The sequence below is a fragment of the Rhinichthys klamathensis genome, unplaced genomic scaffold (assembly GCF_029890125.1).
Source record: "Rhinichthys klamathensis goyatoka isolate OS25496 unplaced genomic scaffold, OSU_Roscu_1.1 h1tg000412l_1, whole genome shotgun sequence".
Lineage (NCBI taxonomy): Eukaryota > Metazoa > Chordata > Actinopteri > Cypriniformes > Leuciscidae > Rhinichthys > Rhinichthys klamathensis.
The window spans coordinates 2474877-2499209 of record NW_026606912.1 but is presented as its reverse complement, the minus strand read 5'-3'; the positions used below and the strand labels follow the sequence as shown (position 1 = coordinate 2499209).

Below are 24333 nucleotides of genomic sequence, written 5' to 3'. Positions count from 1 at the left end.
GCTCAAGCGTGTTTATGTGCCCTGGTTAGGCATGGGTCATGGCCCTTTTAAGTCAATAGAAGTCTTACTTTGAGGTGTCCAGGGGTCGAGGAAAAAAACGTCTCTCTGAATCCATCGCTAAATGTCTCTCTTGTCCGCCGGTGCAGCTCGGGTCAAGGTGGTTGGGAGGAATCGCCCCAGCAACTGCACTGAGACAACCGAGGGCCAGTTTGAACAGGTCTGCATCGTAACACTGTGGAAAAGATTGAAAAAATGAACATTTTAACTGTAAAATTCAAATGAAATTCTATCCACAAGACACTACTTAGGAGCAATTAACTGTATGCTCACATGGTTCGTGGCATATTTGTAATATAAACGGAGTGTAATGAAAGAGTGTTTTCTGTCTTTTCTCACTTTTTTGGCAAGAGCACTGAATATACCCCAAAACAGCCTCCTGGTCAGACGAAGTTCTTCCTCTGAGGCGGAGCCAAAGCCACCCCATCCATCATTCAGACAGTAGTACTTCCTGCTCTGCTCATAATGATTGGTCAACAGCTGGGAGAGGAAGTGACCACAGTCATAGGTAGAATTATGAATACCTGATTTATCTTTAAATATTTTTTGATTGAATGCTTTGTTTTTTTATGTTTTCTCTTTAGACCTTAAGTGGCATCTTGGAGTTTTCTGACAGTTGAGGGACGTCATACACAAGATTACGCAGCAGAAATTGCAGCATGGAGGGATTCAGTTTTCTGTGGGAATGAAGTTGCACACATGCAGTTAAAAAAATAAGAATGGATTATAAATATACAAACCCATCCGATATAAAATTGCTTTTACAGTAAATGACAGATCTTAAAGTCAGTCCTACAAGAGCAAGAACAGGAAGAGAAAGATGCAGTGACCACATGTAATGGCCTATTATTTGCAGAAATCCTTAAAACAGTCACTCTTGTAATTGTGTAAATCGTATTAATGACTTTTACTAAATAATAAGATCAACTCAAAAAGAAACAATGTCTAACATCCTCACCCACACACTGCCAGCAGACAGTCCTGTATGGCATCTCTCTGGGCCTTGGTCAGTCCGCAGGCTTTAGAGAGGCTGTAGACACCCTCCAGAAGCCCATCCACCAGCCTGGTCCATAGAGATGAAGAGTCACACAGGAGAGAGGAATACTTACTCAGCAGTGGCAGCATGGCCACACATATGTATCGATTGAGGGCCAGGGCCATGTCTGTTCCACCTAACCCCGTCTGCAGAGAAAGATATATATATATATATATATATATATATATATATATATATAAATGAAACAAAATAATTTTTTTATTCATCAAGAATGTATTAAATTGATCAAAAGAGACGGTGAAGACTTTTACATTGTTACCAAAAATGTATTTATATTTCTAACAAACGGTGTTCTTTTGAACTTTCTGTTCATCAAGAGTCCTGAAGCAAAGTGCATCACGGTTTCCACAAAAAAAATTAAGCAGCACAGCTGTTTTTAACATTGATTATAATAAAAATGTTTCTTTAGCATTAAATCAGCATATTAGAATGATTTCTGAAGGATCATGTGACAGTGAAGACTGCTAAAAATTCAACAAATTATAAATTACATTTAAATATATATATAATAGTTTTTTTAAAAATAGTTATATTTAAAAATATAAATAGTTTTTTATAAAAATAGTTTTTTTTTTTTTACATTTTAAATTAAATTAAATTTATTTTAAATTCACAATATTAGTGTTTTACTGCATTTTTGATTCAATAAATGCAGCCTGGGTAACTTCATTCAAATATTTTGAACGGCAGTGTATATATATATATACACAACAACACTTGGGGTGAATTTCATCAATTACTATGTTGCAATTGTATTCATGGATCACAATGTTACTTAAATTACGAGACTTCAATTTCAACTAATGGTTTCATGCCTATGTATGTTGAGTTCTGTGTATTGTCAATGTCTTCAGTTTTGTAATTACCAGACCCACACGCCAATGGTATGGCCTGTTTTAGGGGTGGTTGAACTTTAAATTATATTTTCTTTTTCTGCTGCATTCAGGCAGAGCTGTTGAAACATGTAGAACAGACAGAGCTGCTGGAATATGTAGAATTAAGACTGCAAGCCTTTAAGACCCTGTGGAAGAATTTAATATGTTCTATATGTTTGCATTTTCTTATATTCATAGAATCTTAGAAACATGGTGTTAAGGTAAAATGCACTAGGATCGCACGTGGAGTCCCATGATTCTGATACATTGATAGAACAAAGTATGTGTATGACCTTGTATACATGACTGGACAAAAAGAAATGTGTGACTAATGTATGACTGAGACAAAGGGCCTTTACTCAAGGGTAGTAGGATGCAACAATGTGTTAGTGGTTCATGATGACATAGAGGGAGTCAATTATAAAGGAGGAAGGATGCCCTCCCTTCTTTGTCACACTCTGCAGCCACTCTGTATGACTGTATGAACGTTGACCTTTCCTTGCAAGGGAATAAATAATCTTTAAAAACAATTGGTACATGTTTGTCTCTTATTCAAAGATGTAAAATTGTTTGCCACCACAACCCCCTTAACCTTTATTTTGGCGTACATTGCAGGGTTCAAGTCTTAATTGGGGGAGTCAACTCCCAAATTTAAGATTTTCAGTAAATAAACGCATTCAATATCAGGTTTGTTCCTCACAAAAAAGCCTATTGTTTGACTTTAAAAGACTTAAATACGGTACATGAACTGAATGGACTCCATTCATGGTGCTCTATTACCACTCATTTGCATTAAATGGAAATTTCACATGGAAACCACATTCAAGTTAAACTAATTTTGTATTACACTGAAAAAAGAGGTAATATGGGTTTAAAACAACAATGACAATATTCAAATTCAAATTACATTATCCATGTTAACAGCCGCTTGCAGGTCCGGCAGGAAACCATACTCCAGTAAATGTAGCAAGAACTGCTGGTCCTGAACTCCGTAGACTCGGTCCAAAAACAGCACCATGGCTGCTTTGTGATCCGGACAAAAGATCCGAGACATGTCTGGCTCGATCACTACATCATCTGAGTATAACAAGCACAAAATATTTTCCACCACCAATTAATCACTTTTAGACTTCAAATAACGAACTACATAATTTGCCAGCAACTCCAACCTAAATATGCTTAGTTTATTTAAAAACTGAGCTCAGGCTCTCTCATTACACTGACCCCAGTTTTTAACAATCAAATAGATTTAGAAAGATAAATCAACAGTCTTGAAAAGAATGATTTTACATCAAGAATGTATATTTTACTTAAGTTTGCAAGTCAACAAACACCAACACACCCACACGCACCTGTGTTTATAATTGGTAAACTAAAAGGAATATTTATGATGCCCTCCAGATCCTCTCTGGGAACGAGAGACCTCAAGATTGCCCTGAATCGGATGGCCTCACCTTTCCCCGCTTCTATGAGCTGCAAGGCCACATACGCACACAACAGAGACAACCATTAGCAAACCTTGAAGAACCTTTCAAAGCTTTAATGGAAACTGCCTTAAAAAGTAGATAAAACCAATTAGCCATTTCCAACTCATTCCTTCAAACACATCATGAGGCTCTTATCTAGCTTTCCCCAGTGGGTTTCCCGAAACACTTACATGTGTTTCAGGGGCGCAGCGACCCAACAGATCAATCAGAGCAGAGTAGAAGGTCATTATGGCGTGTCCCATGTGGATGACATCATCTTCTTCATCATCATCAAGCGTGTTACTAAGAGTGCAGGTCAGAATGAGACACGGCTATCAGCGAGAATGAGAAAAACAAAGACAGAAAAAAAACTGAAACACAACACTCACAGTGTCCGGTTGGAACTGTGTGCACTGATTCCATCCTGCTGGTGGGAAATTCTGATGGCTTCCTCCATGGTTGCTAGAAGACCATTTCCCCCCTCCCCTCGAAGAGCGGGACCAAAACACTCAGGTCGGCGAATCAGAAGCCTCACCACCACATAGGCGTTCTCCTCAACACTCTCACCTGTATGAGGAGAACAAGTAATCAAAACCAACTGGAGGCATTCAATTAGGTTTCACCAGGTCAGGATTCCAGATTAAAACTAATCATTACCATTGCAAAATACTGCAAAGCGCAGGAAGTCCAGGTAACGTTCTCCCTCTACAGGATTCCATCCAATATCAGGGTATCCTTTGGAGACTAGCAGAGCACAACTACACAAACCACAACCTCCCAAATACTGCACAACCTGTACGAACACATTCACAAAGACCAGACCAGTTCAATATCACCAAAAGTCAGAAGGGATGTAGAAGAGAGAAAAAGCAATCCGTCAGTGAGACTTACTTTCTCCAGATCCGCCTCTGTGAGAGCAAGTGCCAGCTCGTTGTTGTCCATGACAGAAGCGGCCGCCACATCCAGAGGAGTCGATCCTCTCATTGAAGGAGACGCTGATCAGAAAAAAAACATCACATTTACTTTGTCTACTTCCGTAAAAAGTTTAAAGTTGAAGGTTATTTATGGGTTAAACCAGATCAGTATGAACATACCAAGTCCTACATTGCTGTTGTCCAGCAGGTAGCTGAGATGATCAAACATGGCTTTCTGGTTATGGCGACTGATTCGACAGAAATAACACAGGAAACGACAGCAGTGTGCAACCATCTTAGGGAACATGATTTCCTTAATGAGGCAAGAGAATCAGAGTTATCAGAGGACCTCACTGGAGTGAATAAAGTAAAACATTCAACTTAATCTAATGATTAGGTTCAATTATGCAACTGACATCTGACTACTGAACAATAATGAACACATAAGATGATAATCACTGAAAGTAATTGTTAGTACGATTACCTTGGATTCTCTAGCACCAAGTACGTTCACCATAACTTCCATGACGGTCTCATGCATCCCCAGAGCTCTCATCAGATTAGGATGCTGGTAGAAAACTTTATTGTTCATGATGTCACTACACAAGAGAAAACTCAGGTCTCAAATAAAGGATAAACTGGCTTGGACATAGCAGTCCATAGAAAAAAAAGGGGGGGGGGGGGTGAAAGCTGCATGATAGGATGTGTTAAAATGAATTTTGTTGGCTGAGATGTTTCATGGGTATCAAGTTTAGTGCCTGATTAGAAATGCTAACAAATAATATTAATTATGTATTTGTGCTTAATCATGAAAATGCCCTACCGTTCAAAAGTTTGGGGTTGGTAAGATTTCTTTAATGTTTTTAAAAAAAAATAGGTCTGCTAAAACAGTAATATTGTGATATAGTTATTACAATTTAAAATGAATGTTTTCAGTTAATGCATTTTAAAATGTAATTTATTCCTGTGATGATGACAAAGCATTATTTCAGTCTTTCAGAGTATGTTAATGTCTTTTAAATTACATATTATATTGCCATAGTTAAAACGGTCAACTTATACATTTCTCTTTCCTTTGGGTTTTATAATAATTTTGAAGAAGGTTGCAACTCTCATGCAATTTGAAAAGGTCAAGTGACAATTATAGAGTGAAACATTTGGCGCTGCATAATGCCTAGTGTTCTGCCTACTATTTATAAAAAAAATAACCCAGCTATCGTCTCTCACCCCAGTCCTCTAATCATAAGTTCCTCTTCTTCTTTGTCCATCCTGGCCGTGAGCAATGAACGAATGCATGCTAGAGCCCACTGTAGGTTAAGAGCGTCTTCCACAGATGCCTGGCTGATACAGTAAGCCTTCTGTAGTGGAGCAGACATCTGGCCATCCAGCCCAGCATACTGTTGTAGCAGCAGGCTGAAAACAGCACGCACCAGATCGGGGTCTTCAATCGTCCCCTCTTGGGCCCAGTGCATCATGGTCTCTGATATCAGCTGCTGCAGAGAGACTAGAACGAGAGAGGTCTGTTCAAGCTTAGAATCACTGTACCTGTACAGTTTTACAAGTAATAGAATCAAGAGGCTATATTAACACAAATCATAACGAAAGAGACTGCTAGTGTTTCTGACCAGGTTTGTTCACAATCTCCTCAGGCAGGCCAGACATTCTCCTCTTTAAATGAATTATTTTATCCACTAGGCCTTGGAGGTGATTCCTGATTGACACGTCATCCTCATTCTCATTCTCTGAATCACTGTCTATCTTAATTCCTAAGTTAAACAAAGAAAAAGACGACATGGGAATAAATGCTTCAAGTATGAGAGGTCATGATGCCAGTTGATGGCAATACAATTATGGCATTGGTTGTCCTTATTGGATGCCTACCACAGTGGGTCATTAGATCCTGATGGAATTCCCACATCAAATCTTGGATCTCCTCTGGGCACGGACAATCCTGACACTCCTCGCGGAAGCTCAACATCATGTTCATCTGAACGGAGAAAAAAAACAGCTGCAACTGACTGAAAGCTTGCCTTTAGATCTGCCTCCATTCAATAAACAACTAATGGATAGAACCATGTCAAAAATCCATTTCACTCAGATGCAAAAGAAAAGATCTGTCACTACTTACAATTACAAAATGACTTTAAAAGCATAATTCATACAAAAATAAAACTAACTAAAGTAACTCAACCTTATGACGTTCCAAGCCTGTACGACTTTCTTCTGCGCAACACAAAATAAAATATCCTAAAAAAAAAAACGTTCATTTTATAAAGTAAGTCATACAGGTTTGGAATGACAAGAATGTGAGTAGATGATGACAGAAGTATAGAGTCTAATCCAGTTATCCTATGACCTCTGACCTGTTCCTGAGGGGGGGAACGGAACTCTTTAGTTTTGCGCGCAGTGAGGGCAGCAGACATGTTGAGCGCATCCATAACTTCATTGTACCGGAAGCGCTGGTTGTCTTGGAGGTGACCAACAAAGTCACCTGAGAATGACATCACAGCTTCTACTCTGTGACGCACCTGGCAGTCACACAAGTACTTCAGAAGGTGGCACACCTGATGATGAGAAAGACAACGAATATATAACTTTATTCCAAAATTGTGGATTTTTTCAAATGTTTTTGAAAGAAGTCTCTGATACTGGCCAAGGCTTCATTTATTTGATAAAAAAATACAGTAAAAATTTTAATATTGTGAAATATCATTACAATTTAAATTCCTTTCTATTTGAATATATTTTAAAATGTAATTTATTCCTGTGTTGGCAAAGCTGAATTTTGAGCAGCATTATTCCAGTCTTCAGTGTCACATGATCCTTCAGAAATCATTCTAATATGCTGATTTGGTGCTCAAGAAGTATATTTCTTATTATTATCAATGTTCAAAACAGTTTTTGCTGTGGAAAGCATGACATACATTTCAAAAGTTTAAGGTAAGTAAAAAGAAAAAAAAGAAGAAAATAAATTAATACTTTTATTCAGCAAGGACACATTAAATTGGTTCTTTATAAAACGGATAGTTCCGGTCCTTGATTCTGATTGGTTGAGCTGCGTTCGAAGCCATTGTAAATTACTCAACCTACTACACTTGTGACCGCATTATATTAATGGTATTACTGCGCAACTGCCGTTTGTGATTCTTTGTTGCGGCATGTGTTGCTTGACAACCTCTTTGGAACTACATTGCTTGGCGGAGGAATAAATGTGTTATAACGTTATATTTTCACTTGCTGGTGTTTATTTTATGAATAAAAGAAATATTAAAATGAATATTTTTATGGAATAACCGTTTTATAAAAGCAATAAGCCCCTTGAAGCCGTGTTTTACAGTGAATTTAGAACAGCTACGGGGGTTAGCTGTTCTACTCCGCTCCGCGTCGTGCCTAACAACACCCCTTAGCTGTTCTAAATTCACTGTAAAACATGGCTTCGCTGGGCTTATTCCTTTATTTGAACTTTGTTGATCAGAGAATCCTATAAAAAAAATGCACCATGTTTCAACAAAAATATCAAACAGCAAAATCTGGTTTCCTTTAAATTTATTATAATATTTCACAATATTCAAGGTTTTACTGTATTTTTGATCAAATAAATGTAGCCTTGGTGAGCAATGAGCATAAGAGCCTTCTTATGCTCATCTGATAATGACAAAAATGTCATTTTTGGGTGAATGACCTCTTTAAATGATTTGTGCCAACCTGTAATTTGACAGCTTCTGGAAGCTTCATCTGAAGAAGACTTTGCCGAGAGACATTATTCTCCCAATCTCTACCCTCTATTTCCTGTCTTTCTCCATCACTCTCTTCAAGTTCATCCATCTTCTCTGTTTTACATGTTCCTCTCATGTATCTGACTGGCAGGATGAGACTAAACACGGCCTCCAGATCTGTCCCCTGATACACACCCATCATCAGGAGTGTGTGAAGTAAACCGAGCAAAGGAACCAGCAGGAGCTCTATGCTGCCCCCTGCAGGATCCCTCACACCCTGCCCAACTGCTGTCACTGCCTCCTTCAGCATTGCAATGACAACAGCCTTTAATACATCCAATGGGAACTCTGGGCTGTCTTGGCGCAAATTACTCCACAAAGCCCCATCGTTACCTCCTTCCATCACATCTATTTTATAAGCTCTAATGAAGCAAGGTGATGTGAAGCGCATTCTCGGACGCAGGGAAGTGCTGAAGTCACTTCCTGGGAATCTTTGCACTTTCCTGTCATTTCTGAAAAGCGTAATAGACTGCGTGGCATCCGTTATGGGCACAATGTATTCATGGTTCATTGCCTGCCTGGCACTGGCATGGGCAGCGAGGTGGGTGTTGATGAGGAGGTTGTAGTAACTTATCCGCAGGTGACCTGGCATTCTAGAGCACTGCAAGGCGAACAAGAGTTGTGATTGGTCCACATGGCTGCAGAGGGCGTGGCTTACATGTGTGTTTCCATGAGCTGAAAGGGCTGAGTAGAGGCGAAGGGTGTGGTCATGGAACTTCAGGAGATCACGCAGTTCGGACAGTTCCAGAATGTCCACACACCTAAAAGAGGGAAAAGTAATAATCATAGAACTAGAAAAACAACGAAAATTGTATTTTATAGTTTGTTTTGGGGTTTTTTCACTTTAGTTTTGTTTAACAAAAGTGTTTTTATAGAACTACTTTTTTAAACAGCAGATTTTAGGGTGGGAAAAAATCTGTAAATATTCAGATAAAATAAATAAATGCAGATCATACAAAATAGGCCAAAGGTCAAGCAGGGAAAAGCAGAGGTTTAAAAAAAAAATCTACTTAAAAATACGAATCTACAAAATATGCCACAAACCAATGACATTTTGTTAATTGTCATGTTAAAAATGTGAATGTACCAAATTGAAATTCAAACCTATAAAAATATGCCACAAAAACAGTTTTGTTAATTGTCTGTCACATTCACATTCAGTTTAGTTTGTCTTAGTTTCATTTTCATGGACTCTTACCCTTGTACCAATGTCCATACTATCCTTCCTAAATAGTTTGCGAGATCAGAATAAGTGCGTCCCAATCCCAAAGCATAGTATGTTGAAAAGAGTATGTCAAAAGTCCCCAGATGGTCTACTATTTCCGGTAGATTTTCGAAGTGTGGATCCATGCACACTCTAAAGGCTAATATTGCCCACAACCCATTGCGCTTAGGAGGAGGATTCAGTTCAGAACTACAAACACGAGTAAAATGTGTTATAAAAACTACAAAACATGGCGGATATGAATGAGACGTGAGAGGTTTAGATAAAGGTTTGAGTGACTAATAATCAAAGTTTAACCTGATAAAAAATATGTAATGTTATCCGTGTTATATTCACCTTCACCAGCCCTTTGCCCGTCTCCTGAACCTCCTCCCCAGTCATGTTACGGTGCAAGGCCTTGCCTTTCCAGAGGGGGTGTTTGGTCACATTCATATTCAGAATTAGCCTGACTTCGTCATACTCATATTCTAGTCAGAATGTGAGTCTGATACTGCTCCATAGGGCTTTGATTATGAGGCGTGTCTTAACCGAACCAGAAAAAAAAAAAAAACTCTGCACTCAATTGGATAGACCTACAACCAATCAGAGCAACGCAGTAAGTCAGCTACATAGTTGCATAGTTTCAACAGAACTCAACTGCACGCACACTGGAAGAAGTAGTAAAATAATGAGTGTTGGATAAAGGAGAAACCACAACGACTGCAGGGTTTTCATTGTGTCCCATCTTCTTAGCGACCATCGGAGCCAGCTGATAAAATAAACGTTTGCCGAATCCCGTAGTAAGGACGGCAAACACATCTTTCCAATCGACAAATGCCTTGATTGCAGTTCTCTGTTCGTCTTTTAAAATGAATGCGCTGTCGATTTCTTTTACAACAGACGCGATAGCGGAATCTATACATCTCAATTCTCCAGCTGCAGTCACCTTTGAGGGAAACCAGTTCAACCCAAGCGCTCTTTGATAACGTGATGATTACGTAACCGCAGATCATCTGTCCATCATCGTATAAAGCCCGCCCTGGCAATTTGATTGGCCCGACTAATTTTGAACCGGTCATAATTACATTGCCAGCAGCCATATCACCCTGTAGCCCAAGACTGGTTGCCCACTGAAGCTAAGCAGGGTTGAGCCTGGTCAGTACCTGGATGGGAGACCTCCTGAGAAAACCAGGTTGCTGCTGGAAGAGGTGTTAGTGAGGCCAGCAGGGGGTGCTCACCCTGTGGTCTGTGTGGGTCCTAACGCCCCAGTATAGTGACGGGGACACTATACTGTCAAAGAGCACCGTCCTTCGGATGAGACGTTAAACCGAGGCCCTGACTCTCTGTGGTCATTAAAAATTCCATGGCACTTCTCGTAAAAAGTAGGGGTGTAACCCCGGTGTCCTGGCCACATTCCACCCATTGGCCCCTGCCAATCATGGCCTCCTAATAATCCCCATCCACTGAATTGGCTCTATCACTCTCTCTCCTCTCCAACTATAGCTGGTGTGTGGTGAGCGCACTGGCGCCGTTGTACTGTGGCTGCCGTCGCATCATCCAAGTGGATGCTGCACACTGGTGCTGGTTGAGGAGAGAACCCCTGATATGATTGTAAAGCGCACACTGGTGCTGGTTGAGGAGAGAACCCCTGATATGATTGTAAAGCGCTTTGTGTACAGTAGTACACAAAGGGTGTACAGTAGTACATATGAAAGCGCTATATAAATCAGTCCCTCCAGGATTTCACGATTTTTTTGTGTGATTTTTGCGATCAAAATGACTGATTTTGTGGTGGTAATTTCCAGAAATTTGTGAAAAAATTTGCGATTTTTATATTTTATAATTAGGACATCACATTTACCATAATAGTATTATGTCAGATGCACAATAGTCATACATGACACAAATGACAAACAAATTGCATAAAGCTTGTTTATTTGGTCTAATCAAATTCTTTTTTTTAAATTGTGCTGTAGCCTATTGTTGTTGCTTGAATAACATTAACAACAATGACAACAGCAGGTAAATTAGGTTACTGTCACTTTAAGACCTACTACAGTAATGACAAACGTCCCAATCTGTTATTACTGATTGTTTTACGTAAATACTTGCCAAGATTAATATTTTGAAGTAATTGTAGCTATGTGTATTTGTTCAAGCGCTATAAAGAGAATTCAATATTCTAACTAGGCCGACAGGCGGTGACACGCAGTCAGTCAGTCACACACACTGTTTGGAAGTTTTCCTCTCTGTCCTGCAGTTGCCACGCCCATTTTTCTTTGCCACTCAGTTCCCCATGCAGTGCACCACACCTTCAACTAATTAGCTCCAATCAGCCACAGACTTTATTAGACAGCACCTGTACACAGCTCTTTCTCTTTGTTCCTGCCACATGGAGGAATCCTTTGTGTGTTGCTTCTGGAAATGCCTTGTCTCCTGCTCTGTGTGCGTTATTGAACTATAAACCACAAATTACACAAACATACCTAATAAAGAAAGGCATTGTGGAATTAAAGTGACTGGACTAGACTGTTCTTACCGATACCTCCACTGGTCTCAAGCCAGCTACCTGCACATCCCTCTCAAACCTCCTTTTCATGGTCCTTCGAGCCGGAGCCATTGACGACCAGTAGAGATGTCCAGTCACTCCTTGCCTTCGTTACTTCAGCGTCCTCACCGCCAAGCCCAGCGTCCTGTACGCTATGATGACTACGTCATGGAATATGGTCAGCAGCCACGGCATCCTGCTGAAGCACCAGAGCCACCACCGCTTCACTCTGCAGACATCTTCGGTGTTGGACCTCAGTATCAACCACAGCATGAGTCTGAGGAGGATGAAGAGCCACCTCAACTACCCAGTGAGGAAGAGGAAGAGCCAGCAACAGAGCCTCCCTCACCTGTCTCTTTTGGGAGAGCCCTAGCCCCTGAGTACCCACATGACCCTCATGTAGCCCCAATTCCTGACCCTCAAACTGAGCTCTTACAGCAGTTACTAGAAGAAGTAAGAAATCAAGGTAGACTAATCCAGCGCTGTATGCTTGGTGAAGGCCGCCACCCACGGTCTCTTTCAGGACCATCCCCTGAAAACCTCGGCCCTCAGTTGGTAGCATCACAAGCCCAGGATGCTGCAATACCACCCCAGGCTACCACAAGTGACTATAAGCCCTTTTCTTCCCCACCTCGGCAGCAGCTTCCTTATCCACCTCCTGTAAGCCGTGCCCCTGCCATTCAGCCCTTAGCTCAGCCCTGGCAGCACACGAATCTTTCTGACCATAGTCAGTTCCTTGCCACCTGTCAAGTCCCAGTCTCACATAACCCCTTGCTCCCAGCCTACATGTTGTCACCTCAAATTTCGCCTAGAGCTATGGCCCACTCTGCCCAGCCAGCATACCAGCCCAGCAATGTGCAGCCTCACCAGCTTATTTCTGCAGCACCACCAAGCCATTTAGCTCCCCCTTCTGGCCGATTGCAGTCATATAGCAAGGTAGAAGGTCCCTCATTCCCTGATCTTAATAGAGAGGATGAAAGTCAGTATATGATGTTAAAGATGGCCCTATCCAACCTGTTGGACCCAAGAGAGTCGGAGCAGTATAAATATCATATCTTACTGGATCACTTAAAGGTAGATCAGGCGAAGCGACTTGCCTTAGCTTATGTTTATGCCCAAGATCCCTACACTCAAGCTATTCGGGCCCTAGATGAGCGTTATGGCCAACCCAGACAGCTTGCCCTGAGAGAGCTCCGGGCTATAATGGAGATGCCTGCTATCCGGCTAGGGGATGGTAGAGGCCTAGATCAGTTTTCCCTTAGAGTACAAGCCTTAGTGGGTCTCCTCCAGTCCATGGGCCGTGAAGGTCTCTCCGAGCTTACCTGTGGCTCACATGTCGAGCGGCTACTAGAAAAACTACCCAGTGAGCACTTTTGTCAGTTTAAGAGAAGCATGAGTTTGACCAAACCAGGTCCCCTTTCCTATAACCTCCTAGATTTCTCCTCCTGGCTGCAACAGGAAACTCGCTGCCAGCCCAGAAGGGAGAGAACCCTTCAGCCTGTCCGACCAAGGCCACCACCCTCTCACCCATTCAGAGCTACAGCTATACTCCATGGTAGCAAGACTTCCCAAATGACCTCCCCTAAAGTCCAGATAGCTCCTCCTAGAGCCAGTCAGTTTCCCCCCAACATCACATCCACGCTCTGTCCAGTGTGTGCTTACTGTAACTCCCATGAACATCATGTCAGTAAATGTGATGACTTCCTCCAGCTCACTGAAGATCAGAGAACTAGTTGGATCAAAGGACAGAAACGCTGCTGGCGATGTGCACGAGACCACTTTGCAGACCAGTGTGATCTGAAGGGACGCTGCAACCAATGCAATGGGAAACATCTGCAGGTCCTATGCAACATCAACCAGAGGCAAGTGCAGAACTTCTACCTAGACCATCCTAGCGATTGCAATAAAGTGCTGCTGAAGGTAGTTGAAGTGACCCTACGTAATGGAAACAAGTCCTTAGACACGTATGCCATATTGGATGATGGGTCAGAACGTACGATCCTCCTGCATCCTGCCGCCCAGAAGCTCCAGTTGGTAGGAGAGTCTGAGAGCCTGAAGCTGAGGACTGTGAAACAGGATGTCCAGACTCTAAATGGTGCCGCCGTGTCCTTCACCATTATTCCAAAGGCCCATCCAGAGAAATCCTATGCCATCAGGCATGCCTTCACTGCTGATCAGCTTTCTTTGTCCGAACATTCTCATCCTGTGAAATCCCTCCAGCGGCGCTACACTCATCTCCGGCAGATTCCCTTGAAGCAGCATGATAACGTAAGCCCCCTTCTACTCATAGGAGCTGATCATACCCATCTTATCACTCCAACACTGCCTGTAAAGTTAGGCCCCCCCGGAGCCCCTGTAGCAATCAAAACCCGTCTCGGCTGGACGTTACAGGGCCCTGCTAGAGATCTTGTTAGCTCTCCCTCACAGGCCAAGTGTCACTATATCTCCTTTAAATGCCCACCTGATGACATCCACCACAATGTGCAAAAACTGTGGCAGCTGGACACAGTGCCTCCTAGGAACACAAAATTGGTTGTCCGCTCTAAACAGGACCAAGATGCAATTCACCAGCTGGAGACTCAAACCATCCGAATTCCTGTTGATGACGTCCTACGGTATGCCACACCTCTCCTCCGAGCAGATCCCTGGCCCCCCCTAAAGGCACCTAAGGAAGCAGTTATGTCCCGTCTTCGCAGCTGTGAGAGGCGACTGCTCCAAAACCCCTCACAGGCGGAGACCTATACCAGAGAGATCCAGAAGTTGGTTGATGCTGGGTATGTCAAGAAGTTAACCTTATCTGAAGTAGCAGATGCTCCTGAGTCTTGGTACATACCTCATCACATTGTGCATCATAATGGAAAGGACCGCATTGTGTTTGATTGTTCTTTCTCCTATCAGAATCAATGCCTGAATTCACAATTGCTCCCTGGTCCAACCCTTGGGCCTTCCCTCCTTGGAGTTCTCCTCCGTTTCAGGCAGCATAGGATTGCCATCAGCGGAGACGTTAAGTCCATGTTCCACCAGGTGCGCCTGCTACCCCGAGATAAACCCCTTCTGCGCTTCCTCTGGCGTAACCTAGACAGTAGATCCTCTCCCACTGTATATGAATGGCAAGTCATCCCATTTGGCACCACCGCCAGCCCATGCTATGCCATTTACGCCCTCCAGAGGATTGCCAAGGATGCACAGGCAGATGAGCGCATTACCTATTCCATACAGCATTGTTTCTATGTGGATAACTGCCTTCAAAGTCTCCCCACACAAGAGGAAGCTAAGGACCTCCTTCACTGCATGCGTGCAACCCTCTCCTCTGGTGGCTTTGAGATTAGACAATGGGCCAGTAATGACCCCAAGGTCATCTGTGATCTCCCTCCCGATGCTAGATCAGACCAGGCAGAGCTCTGGCTGTCACACCATCCTTCCCTTGATCCCATGGAATCTACTCTAGGCCTCCACTGGAATTGCCATACGGACACCCTGAAATACAGGCACAGAGCCATTGAAGCTACTACTCCAACCATGCGTCACATCTATAGAGTTCTTGCAAGCCAGTACGATCCTCTTGGCTACATCCTCCCCTACACAACAAGAGCCAAGATCATTGTCCAGCACCTGTGGGCAAAGGCGAGAGAATGGGATGATCCAAACCTTCCCCACAACATCCTAGAAGCCTGGCTTTCCTGGGAAGGAGAACTCCCTAATCTCTCCTCAATAGTACTGCCCCGTTGTCTTATCCATTGGACAGTAAACACCCCCTCAGCCATCCAAGACCTGCACATCTTCTGCGATGCATCAGAGCAGTCTTATGGTGCAGTCGCCTACATGCGCACTGAAGATGGTCAACAGGTGAATGTGTCCTTCCTAATGGCAAGGTCCCGTGTTGCGCCCAAAAAACAACTATCTATCCCTCGACTTGAACTGTGCGCAGCCCTCATTGGAGCTCAACTGTTCAACCTCCTCCGAACAGAGCTCACCCTCAACATCAGACGGGCTACTTTATGGAGTGACTCTACCACCGTCCTCTATTGGCTTCTCTCAGACTCATGCCGCTATAAGGTCTTTGTTGGAACCAGAGTGGCTGAAATCCAGGAACTCACCAAAAGCCAGGAATGGCGCTATGTGGATTCCCGAAACAACCCAGCTGACGATCTGACTAGAGGGAAGCAGCTGTCTGATCTAAGTAAGCCTTGCAGGTGGAACCAAGGACCTGCCTTCCTCCTGCAACCCCCTGACCTGTGGCCAACTAACCCCACAATAGATCAGGCCGAAGATCCTGTCGAGCTACGTAAGCCCAGTTTCTGTGGTGCTGTATTTCTTTGCCAAAATCCCTCGATCTCTGACCCTACCCAGTTCACCACCTTTCAGGATCTCCTTGACTCTACTGCTGCATCCCATCATGGGGTGGCAGAACCTCCTGCAACACCATCGGCAGAAACCTACCTTGACGCAGAGATTGCAATCCTGAGACAGACCCAGCTGGATTCCTTTGGAAATGATTTGGCATGCCTTCAGACCCACAAACCCCTTCCACATTCCAGTCGTCTTCTTTCCCTTGCTCCGGAACTAGATCCAGTGTCAGGTCTCATTCGAGTAGGCGGAAGGTTACGACAAAGCAATGACCTGCCCCCTGATGCCATACATCCAGTTGTCCTGGACCCTGCCCATCCGACCACGAAACTTATAATTAAACATTGTGATAACCACCTACATCATTCTGGTCCCGAGAGGCTATTCGCTGAGCTGAGGAGGCGATTCTGGATCCTGAGGGGTCGTGAGGCTGTCAGGAAACACCAGCACAGATGTGCTAAGTGCAGGCAGTTCCGTGCCAAACCCCTTATCCCCCAAATGGCCGATCTTCCTCCTGCTCGCCTACGCCTCCGCAAACCTCCCTTCTATTCCACCGGGATAGATTGTTTCGGGCCCTACACTGTGAAAGTTGGACGGCGAGTTGAGAAAAGGTGGGGAATTATTTTCAAATGTCTGACAACTAGGTGTGTACATCTAGATCTACTCAGTCACATGAATACCGATTCCTTTTTAATGGCACTAAGGCGCTTTATAGCTCGCAGAGGCAAACCTTTTGAGCTGCTTTCTGACAGAGGTACCAATTTCATCGGAGGCAACAGAGAGCTAGAGGAAGTCTACCGATCCCTGACCCCTGACCTCCAGGCAATCCTGGCCAAACAGAGGATCTCCTTCAAGTTCAACCCCCCACACGCACCCCACTTCGGCGGGACGTGGGAGCGTGAAATACGTTCCATCAAGATTGCCCTGCAGACCACCCTAGGTGCCCAAGCTGTCACTGAAGAGGTGCTACGCACAGTGATGATTGAAATCGAAGGTATCCTCAATTCAAAGCCCCTTGGTTATGTCTCTTCTGACGTTGCAGATCCTGATCCGGTGACTCCTAACCTGTTGCTCATGGGGCGGCATGACTCTTCCCTCCCCTTGGTAACGTATCCTGACTCTGAGCTGCGCAGCCGCCGTCAGTGGCGTCATAGTCAGATTCTTTCTGATCATTTTTGGGCCCACTTCCTCAGAAATTATCTTCCTTCTCTCCAGTCTAGACAGAAGTGGCGCACTGATAATCCTAACCTCCAACTAAACACTGTTGTTCTCATTCTTGACCCTCAGCTCCCCCGGTCCCTCTGGCCAGTAGGTAAAGTGATTGCCCTCCATCCCGGCAAGGACGGCCGTTGTAGGGTTGCAGATGTCCAGGTGGGGAACAAACAGTACACAAGACCCGTTGCCCGCCTCATCCCACTCCCTGCCCTACCTGAACCCCCATGACCTTCCACTCAAGCAAATTTGCAAGACAAATTTGGGGGCGGCTGTTTGGAAGTTTTCCTCTCTGTCCTGCAGTTGCCACGCCCATTTTTCTTTGCCACTCAGTTCCCCATGCAGTGCACCACACCTTCAACTAATTAGCTCCAATCAGCCACAGACTTTATTAGACAGCACCTGTACACAGCTCTTTCTCTTTGTTCCTGCCACATGGAGGAATCCTTTGTGTGTTGCTTCTGGAAATGCCTTGTCTCCTGCTCTGTGTGCGTTATTGAACTATAAACCACAAATTACACAAACATACCTAATAAAGAAAGGCATTGTGGAATTAAAGTGACTGGACTAGACTGTTCTTACCGATACCTCCACTGGTCTCAAGCCAGCTACCTGCACATCCCTCTCAAACCTCCTTTTCACACACACACACACGCGCTTGCAGTCAGAGACAGACTGTCACTCGACTGGCTGAAATAAGTTCTCTTTCACGGTATGCTGCGCTTTTAAGAATTCTTTTTAGTACCATCGAGCATATCATACTTTTTGTTATGTCATTCAATCATGTTAAATGCGTTAATAAGTTTGCCGTATCCCAATGAAAACCTGGGCGGTTATGTGAGAGGGCAGGAGAGACGCATTTTCTTTCGCCATGTTTCTGACAGACCGCTCACAGACATCACGCGTGCGCAACATCTGTATCCACGTAAAAATGCATTGAAACTTTAACTAGATATATTTCAATTGGGTGATTATAATTTAATGTTTTATGAGGTCATTTTTTGAATTTTTGTGATTATTTTGCGGTTAATTTAGAGATTATGCAGGATCGCAAAAAAATGCGACATTTTGTTGATTTTGCGTTGTATTCAGCGATCGCAGAATCGCAAAAAACTGGAGGGACTGATAAATGCCTCATTCATTCATACTCCTCAATGGATCGAGTCCAGACCGAACTTCCCGACCAAAAAATGTTGTGGGCGGGGTTCGGGCTGGCATCCAGGCTAATTCAGAATAGTTTGTTTTGGTTTCATTTTCATGGAATCTTAGTTTGCTTATGGCTTCAGGTTTCCTTTGTTCTCATTTTCTAGCCACTTGTTTGTCACCATGGTTACTAATTTAACGATCACACCTGTTTGTATTCTGTTCATTATCCCTGTAAAGTCCCTCAGTCTGGTTCATTCATTTGTCTGGTATTGTTTGTGCTACACACTCTGTTTCGTGGACTCTCGCATTTGTATGCACCTGAGTGGATTCTGTGTAATACATTTAATTAATCTTCATTGGAAACTGAGACTAAACTAAGTTGTCATGGTTGAAAGTTTTAATTTAGATAATTCAAACTAATATGCCACAAAATAGATAAATGTCACATCTAAAATTCTAATTGACAAAATTCTAATCTTTTTAGTAATATTTCTAGCTCTATAGATAAAAATGGCAAAAAGAATTGTACAAATGTATACGTTAGCAGCAGCTTGACACCTCCAAAGTGACCTCTGACCTGTTATCCTCAGGTATATACAGGGTCATGATCTGTCGGATCTGAGTGCAGCGAGCTCTCCAGCCATTTCTCTCCTCCAGACGGGTCATTTCCACAGGCTGTGAGTGGTCAGGTACTCGGGTCCACCGCATAGGCGTTAAGTGTTGAACACACAGTCTGGGAGGGCACTGAGGTCTTGCATTTCTTCTTTCGCTCCAAAAAACTCCCGCTGATAGTGGCATCACATTCTGTGAGCAACATTACAAATATAAACTGCAGAAAATATTATAGGAAACTATATAGATACAAAGTTGTTTGATGTTTTATTTGTTAAGAGCAGATCAATAGTGAAATACTTTTTTCTGGGCATTCTAATATAATATATATAATATTAATTAATAATAAAGGGAGAGAATACAAATAACTGCACAGTGGTATAAAATCAAAATATATGATATCTTAAAGGTACAATATGTAGGAGTTTTGTAATAAAATATCCAAAAATCACTTGCACAGGGTCAGGGTTCCCACTCTTTTTCAGCCACCATTTTCCAGGTCTTTTTCAGGACATTTTCAATTTTACTATGACGGGGAAAAAAAATTCAAGGATCACGCCCTAAAGTAATATATTGCTCTCTAAATCTTTAAAAGGCATACAGTTTATTGCCATGACTTAACTATAAAATCACTTTTTAATATGAGCTCTTAATCATACATTATGACTATGGAAGCTAGGACTGTGCGATTTGGGGAAAATATCTAATTGCCATTTTTCGGACAGATATTGCGATTGCGATTTGATTTGCGATTACATTTTTGTGAAGTCAAGCTTCAGCTCAATATTCTCAATTGGCTTGCAGCACACACTCTAAATTAAAGTAGTACAACATGCCTTTAACTGTAGACCCCTCCACTACCTAGTCTAGCAGATGCAGAGTGCCTTTCTATTAGTGTTAGTGTCATGCATTTTGTAAGCAATTTTTTTTTTTTAGTCTTAGTCCTGTGTCCAATGTCCTTTTTAGTTTTTATCTCATCTGTTTGTATCGAAACGCTGATGATACAAAGTTTTTACGTATACAGCTAAACGCGTCTTCGTGTGGACGAGCATTTATACTTAGTGACTGAAATAACCACTCGTTACAACCGAGGTAGGCAGCAAAGCATTTGTGAAGCCACAACACGCACAACCTTGAGGCGGATGGGCTACAACAGCAGAAGACTCCACCGGGTACCACTCATCTCCACTACAAATAGGAAAAAGAGGCTACAATTTGCAAGAGCTCACCAAAATTGAACAGTTGAAGACTGGAAAAATGTTGCCTGGTCTGATGAGTCTCGATTTCTGTTGAGACATTCAGATGTTAGAGTCAGAATTTGGCGTAAACAGAATGAGAACATGGAACCATCATGCCTTGTTACCACTGTGCAGGCTGGTGGTGGTGGTGTAATGGTGTGGGGGATGTTTTCCTGGCACACTTTAGGCCCCTTAGTGCCAATTGGGCATCGTTTAAATGCCACGGCCTACCTGAGCATTGTTTCTGACCATGTCCATCCCTTTATGGCCACCATGTACCCATCCTCTGATGGCTACTTCCACCATGTCACAAAGCTCTAATCATTTCAAATTGGTTTCTTGAACATGACAATGAGTTCACTGTACTAAAATGGCCTCCACAGTCACCAGATCTCAACCCAATAGAGCATCTTTGGGATGTGGTGGAACGGGAGATTCGCATCATGGATGTGCAGCCGACAAATCTGCGGCAACTGTGTGATGCCATCATGTCAATATGGACCAAACTCCCTGAGGAATGCTTCCAGCACCTTGTTGAATCTATGCCACGAAGAATTGAGGCAGTTCTGAAGGCAAAAGGGGGTCCAACCCGTTACTAGCATGGGGTACCTAATAAAGTGGCCGGTGAGTGTACATAGCAGCATGAAAAATAAAACTTTTTTCAAACTGCAAATGGGTTATATGCAGATAGCAAACAAAGAGCGTTCCTTTTTTAATCACTACAGCTGTCAATCACTTCAGCGCTAGCTCACAGAGTTCAGCACTGTTGAGAAAACTCCTGTTATACTCAATGAAGCTGGATACAGTGCACAATTAATATCTTATTGACCTTATAATCACATCAAAATGATTAATTATTAGAACATTGTACTTTCTGCAACTAAGTCAAGTCAGGTCATCTTCATTTATATAGCGCTTTTAACAATGGATTGTTCCAAAGCAGCTTTACAGAGATAAACATATAATTTAAGGTAACAGAGATTGTTTTGGCTTTATAGCGGTTCTTGAATAATGTTATTTCCAGCTAAAGTTAGTTTTGATTGATTCACCTCCATTGAAATGATCATTTGTTATTAAATTACTAACGGTAATTGTTTTTGGCCAGTGAAAAACTCTTTGTTCTCACCTAAATAAAAAACGAATAACTTTTTTTTTTATAATTTTCCAGGACAACAACAAGATTTTCCAGGACATTTTACACTTTCTCTAATTTTCCATATGTTTTCCATGACTGGAAAGTTTGTCATCAATTATCCAGGTTTTCAAGGTTTTCCAGGACGACTGGGAACCCTGAGTGTGATATATTTCCTGCAGTTGTGTAATTACAATATCCCAAAAGTCTCCAAAGATTTTTTATTTCAGAGAAATTCCCATTTTAAATAAGTGGTCGTCCCGGGAAAAAATGCCGCCTGTCAATGACGCAATATCCGCGCTTTCCTTGGTTTCCGCTCGTACTGCCATAGCCATGATGTAACCATGGCGACAGACGCGGACAACTGCATAGTGCGTAACGTTTAGCTGCACGCTGTTGTTGTTTCGTTCAATTATTATGGACCATGGCAAGCAGACTTTGGGACAAAAAAAAAAGGAGAACTAAAATGAGGATCAATATCAGCGTGGCGTTTTCAAGATGCCGAGAGCTCCACGTCCGCGACTAACTTGGAAGAGCAACACCGCTCTTGCATATACTTTATTAGACAGGTGAGCAAATGTACATAAAACAAAAGGATGTATCTGTGTTTCCTTGCAACACATGCAACTGTCAATAATATCACTTATAAACAATGCGAGATACATAGGCCTTTATGACGTGACATATCAATAATTATGCATATGTTGATTCACCTCAAAAACTATCAAGTGATCATTCTGCTGATGAAAATTCACAGTTATATTGCTCTTTGTACTTTGGTAATGCTTTTTATCACTTGTGTTTTGACCGAGATTATGGCAGTGCAATTAAATACAATCGGATATGTGTTGTTAAACAATATTTAGCCATTACTTGCAAATGTTCGTTCAAATTTACTTTGAGTACGATTGGTTTGAACACGTAAAACAACACGGCATTAACGATAAACACGTAAAACTGCGCAGCATTAACCCAACAAATCATTTGACAAATAGCTGTAACAGGATAATATAGCATAACATTTCACGTTCCTTGCAGTTAATTCATTATGGTGACATAAAATATTGCGATCAGACGATAAGTACCTCATCCGTGATCATGATTCATTAATTCCATAACATCTCTGGATGGTGAAAACGACATCTCCCATCGTTCAACTCTCCCTCATAGCGTCACCAAGCTTCGCCTTTGTTATTGTTGGTATATGCGCCCTCTTGTGGCGAAAAATTCCTACATATTGTACCTTTAATTATGATGCGAAATGCATATTTGTATATTTGTGTATGGATCTATTAGAGTGCACAAGAAAGTCTAATTTGATATTGATCTTTACTCTTGTGCTGATTTAAGCCAAGCTCAGCCAAAATGGATGTGTTGCAACCCATTTTAAGAAGACTGATACTGCATTCAAGGTTTTTATTTATTAATGCCAAAGGAGCTGGCAATGGAATTCTTTTAAAGCTTGCAAGGACATCCATTGGGCTGAAAGAAGCACCTTTTCACAGATTTATTTGGCCTGGCCATGGAGAACAGAACTGATGTATTGGGTGTACCTTGATACGTCCCAGCTCAAACTGGAAGACATCAGGACTGGTGGGTTTAGCAAATACAGCAGGGAAGAGCTTGGTGCCAGGTTCCACCTACAAAAGGAGAGACATTGCTGAAGTCAAACTAAAAGTTACACTTATATCTAAACATATGAATGAGGACAATTTTGTAATAAAAAGTATGTAGAAAGTGTCTTTCTGCTTGTTTGTGGCTCAAACCATGACAACATAGTAAAGATATGCTTGCAATTATGGTATTTTTCCAAATGCAAGCGTCATAATATTTTATTGGACTGTGTATGCTAAGATTATTAGAATACACTAATGTACTTTAACCTAAATGATACAATAATGATAGATAAAAATATGCAACGCTAAATAATTGCAATGTCACCACTTCTGACTTTGATGTTTACCTGGAAGTATGTTGCAAGCTCCTTGCCATTAGCAGTGAATGTCAGGAGCCCTGTTGCTGTGTCAGCCAGACAGCCAATCTCCAGCCCGCTGCTGTTGCGACTGTGGGACAGACTACTGCCCTCTGCTGCACTCACCATGTAACAGCTGCTACGCTTGACACTAACAAATATACACAGAACAGCATTATATCAAATTAAAGACAGGTTTATTAATATTTTGAATTAGCTTTTATTTCATATTTTATGTCCTTGTGTCATTTTTTCTTTGGGTGTGGGAGGGGTTAGATTTGTACATCTTTAAGGTTTAAGCTATATTTTATTTCAGTTTTACGTGTTGTAATTTTAGAAACTTATTTATTTCAGGTAGTTGCCAAGCCAACATTTCTAAATTTCTAACTTCATTTTCAGTTTTTCATCCAACATTTATATTTTATTATATTTCAGCTTTATTTCAATTACCAAAACATTTTTTTTAAAGATACAGCATCTTTCAAATGCCCCATGAGTCCTACCTCTCATGAACTTTGCCCCACTCATCCCCAAGAGTGACTGTGACACTGCAAATGCTGTCCAGGTCAAAGGTCACATCATGATGGTTGAACTTCGAAGTTACCCATCCGACCCAAACGTAAGAGGGCTCCTGACTGTAGGGGATTCTCACAGAGTAATAATACTGCGGTGAGAAAGACGAAATAAGATTATGTTAAACATACAGTAACTTAAGACTACTTGCTTGAAAGTCACAAGGCCCCATTCAGTGATCCAAAACAAATGGATCAATAAGAA

At 42.1% G+C, this 24333-nt stretch overlaps 1 protein-coding gene across 1 annotated transcript in view; it reads right to left on the bottom strand.

The window, feature by feature from the left end:
- The window catches only part of ryr2b (ryanodine receptor 2b (cardiac)), a 102361-nt gene that overhangs the window by 40216 nt on the left and 37812 nt on the right, over positions 1 to 24333 (bottom strand). The window contains exons 30-50 of the mRNA XM_056234992.1: positions 24060 to 24220; positions 23548 to 23707; positions 23138 to 23224; positions 19180 to 19406; positions 8075 to 8906; positions 6733 to 6933; positions 6251 to 6356; positions 5995 to 6135; positions 5597 to 5873; positions 4854 to 4968; positions 4550 to 4682; positions 4347 to 4450; positions 4113 to 4248; positions 3845 to 4022; positions 3647 to 3758; positions 3342 to 3462; positions 2897 to 3066; positions 1016 to 1239; positions 644 to 734; positions 397 to 537; positions 69 to 232 (exon numbers count right to left, since the gene is read on the bottom strand). Of these exons, the coding sequence (XP_056090967.1) occupies positions 69 to 232; positions 397 to 537; positions 644 to 734; positions 1016 to 1239; positions 2897 to 3066; positions 3342 to 3462; positions 3647 to 3758; positions 3845 to 4022; positions 4113 to 4248; positions 4347 to 4450; positions 4550 to 4682; positions 4854 to 4968; positions 5597 to 5873; positions 5995 to 6135; positions 6251 to 6356; positions 6733 to 6933; positions 8075 to 8906; positions 19180 to 19406; positions 23138 to 23224; positions 23548 to 23707; positions 24060 to 24220 (3881 nt within the window). The remainder of the gene's footprint in view (positions 1 to 68; positions 233 to 396; positions 538 to 643; positions 735 to 1015; positions 1240 to 2896; positions 3067 to 3341; positions 3463 to 3646; positions 3759 to 3844; positions 4023 to 4112; positions 4249 to 4346; positions 4451 to 4549; positions 4683 to 4853; positions 4969 to 5596; positions 5874 to 5994; positions 6136 to 6250; positions 6357 to 6732; positions 6934 to 8074; positions 8907 to 19179; positions 19407 to 23137; positions 23225 to 23547; positions 23708 to 24059; positions 24221 to 24333) is intronic.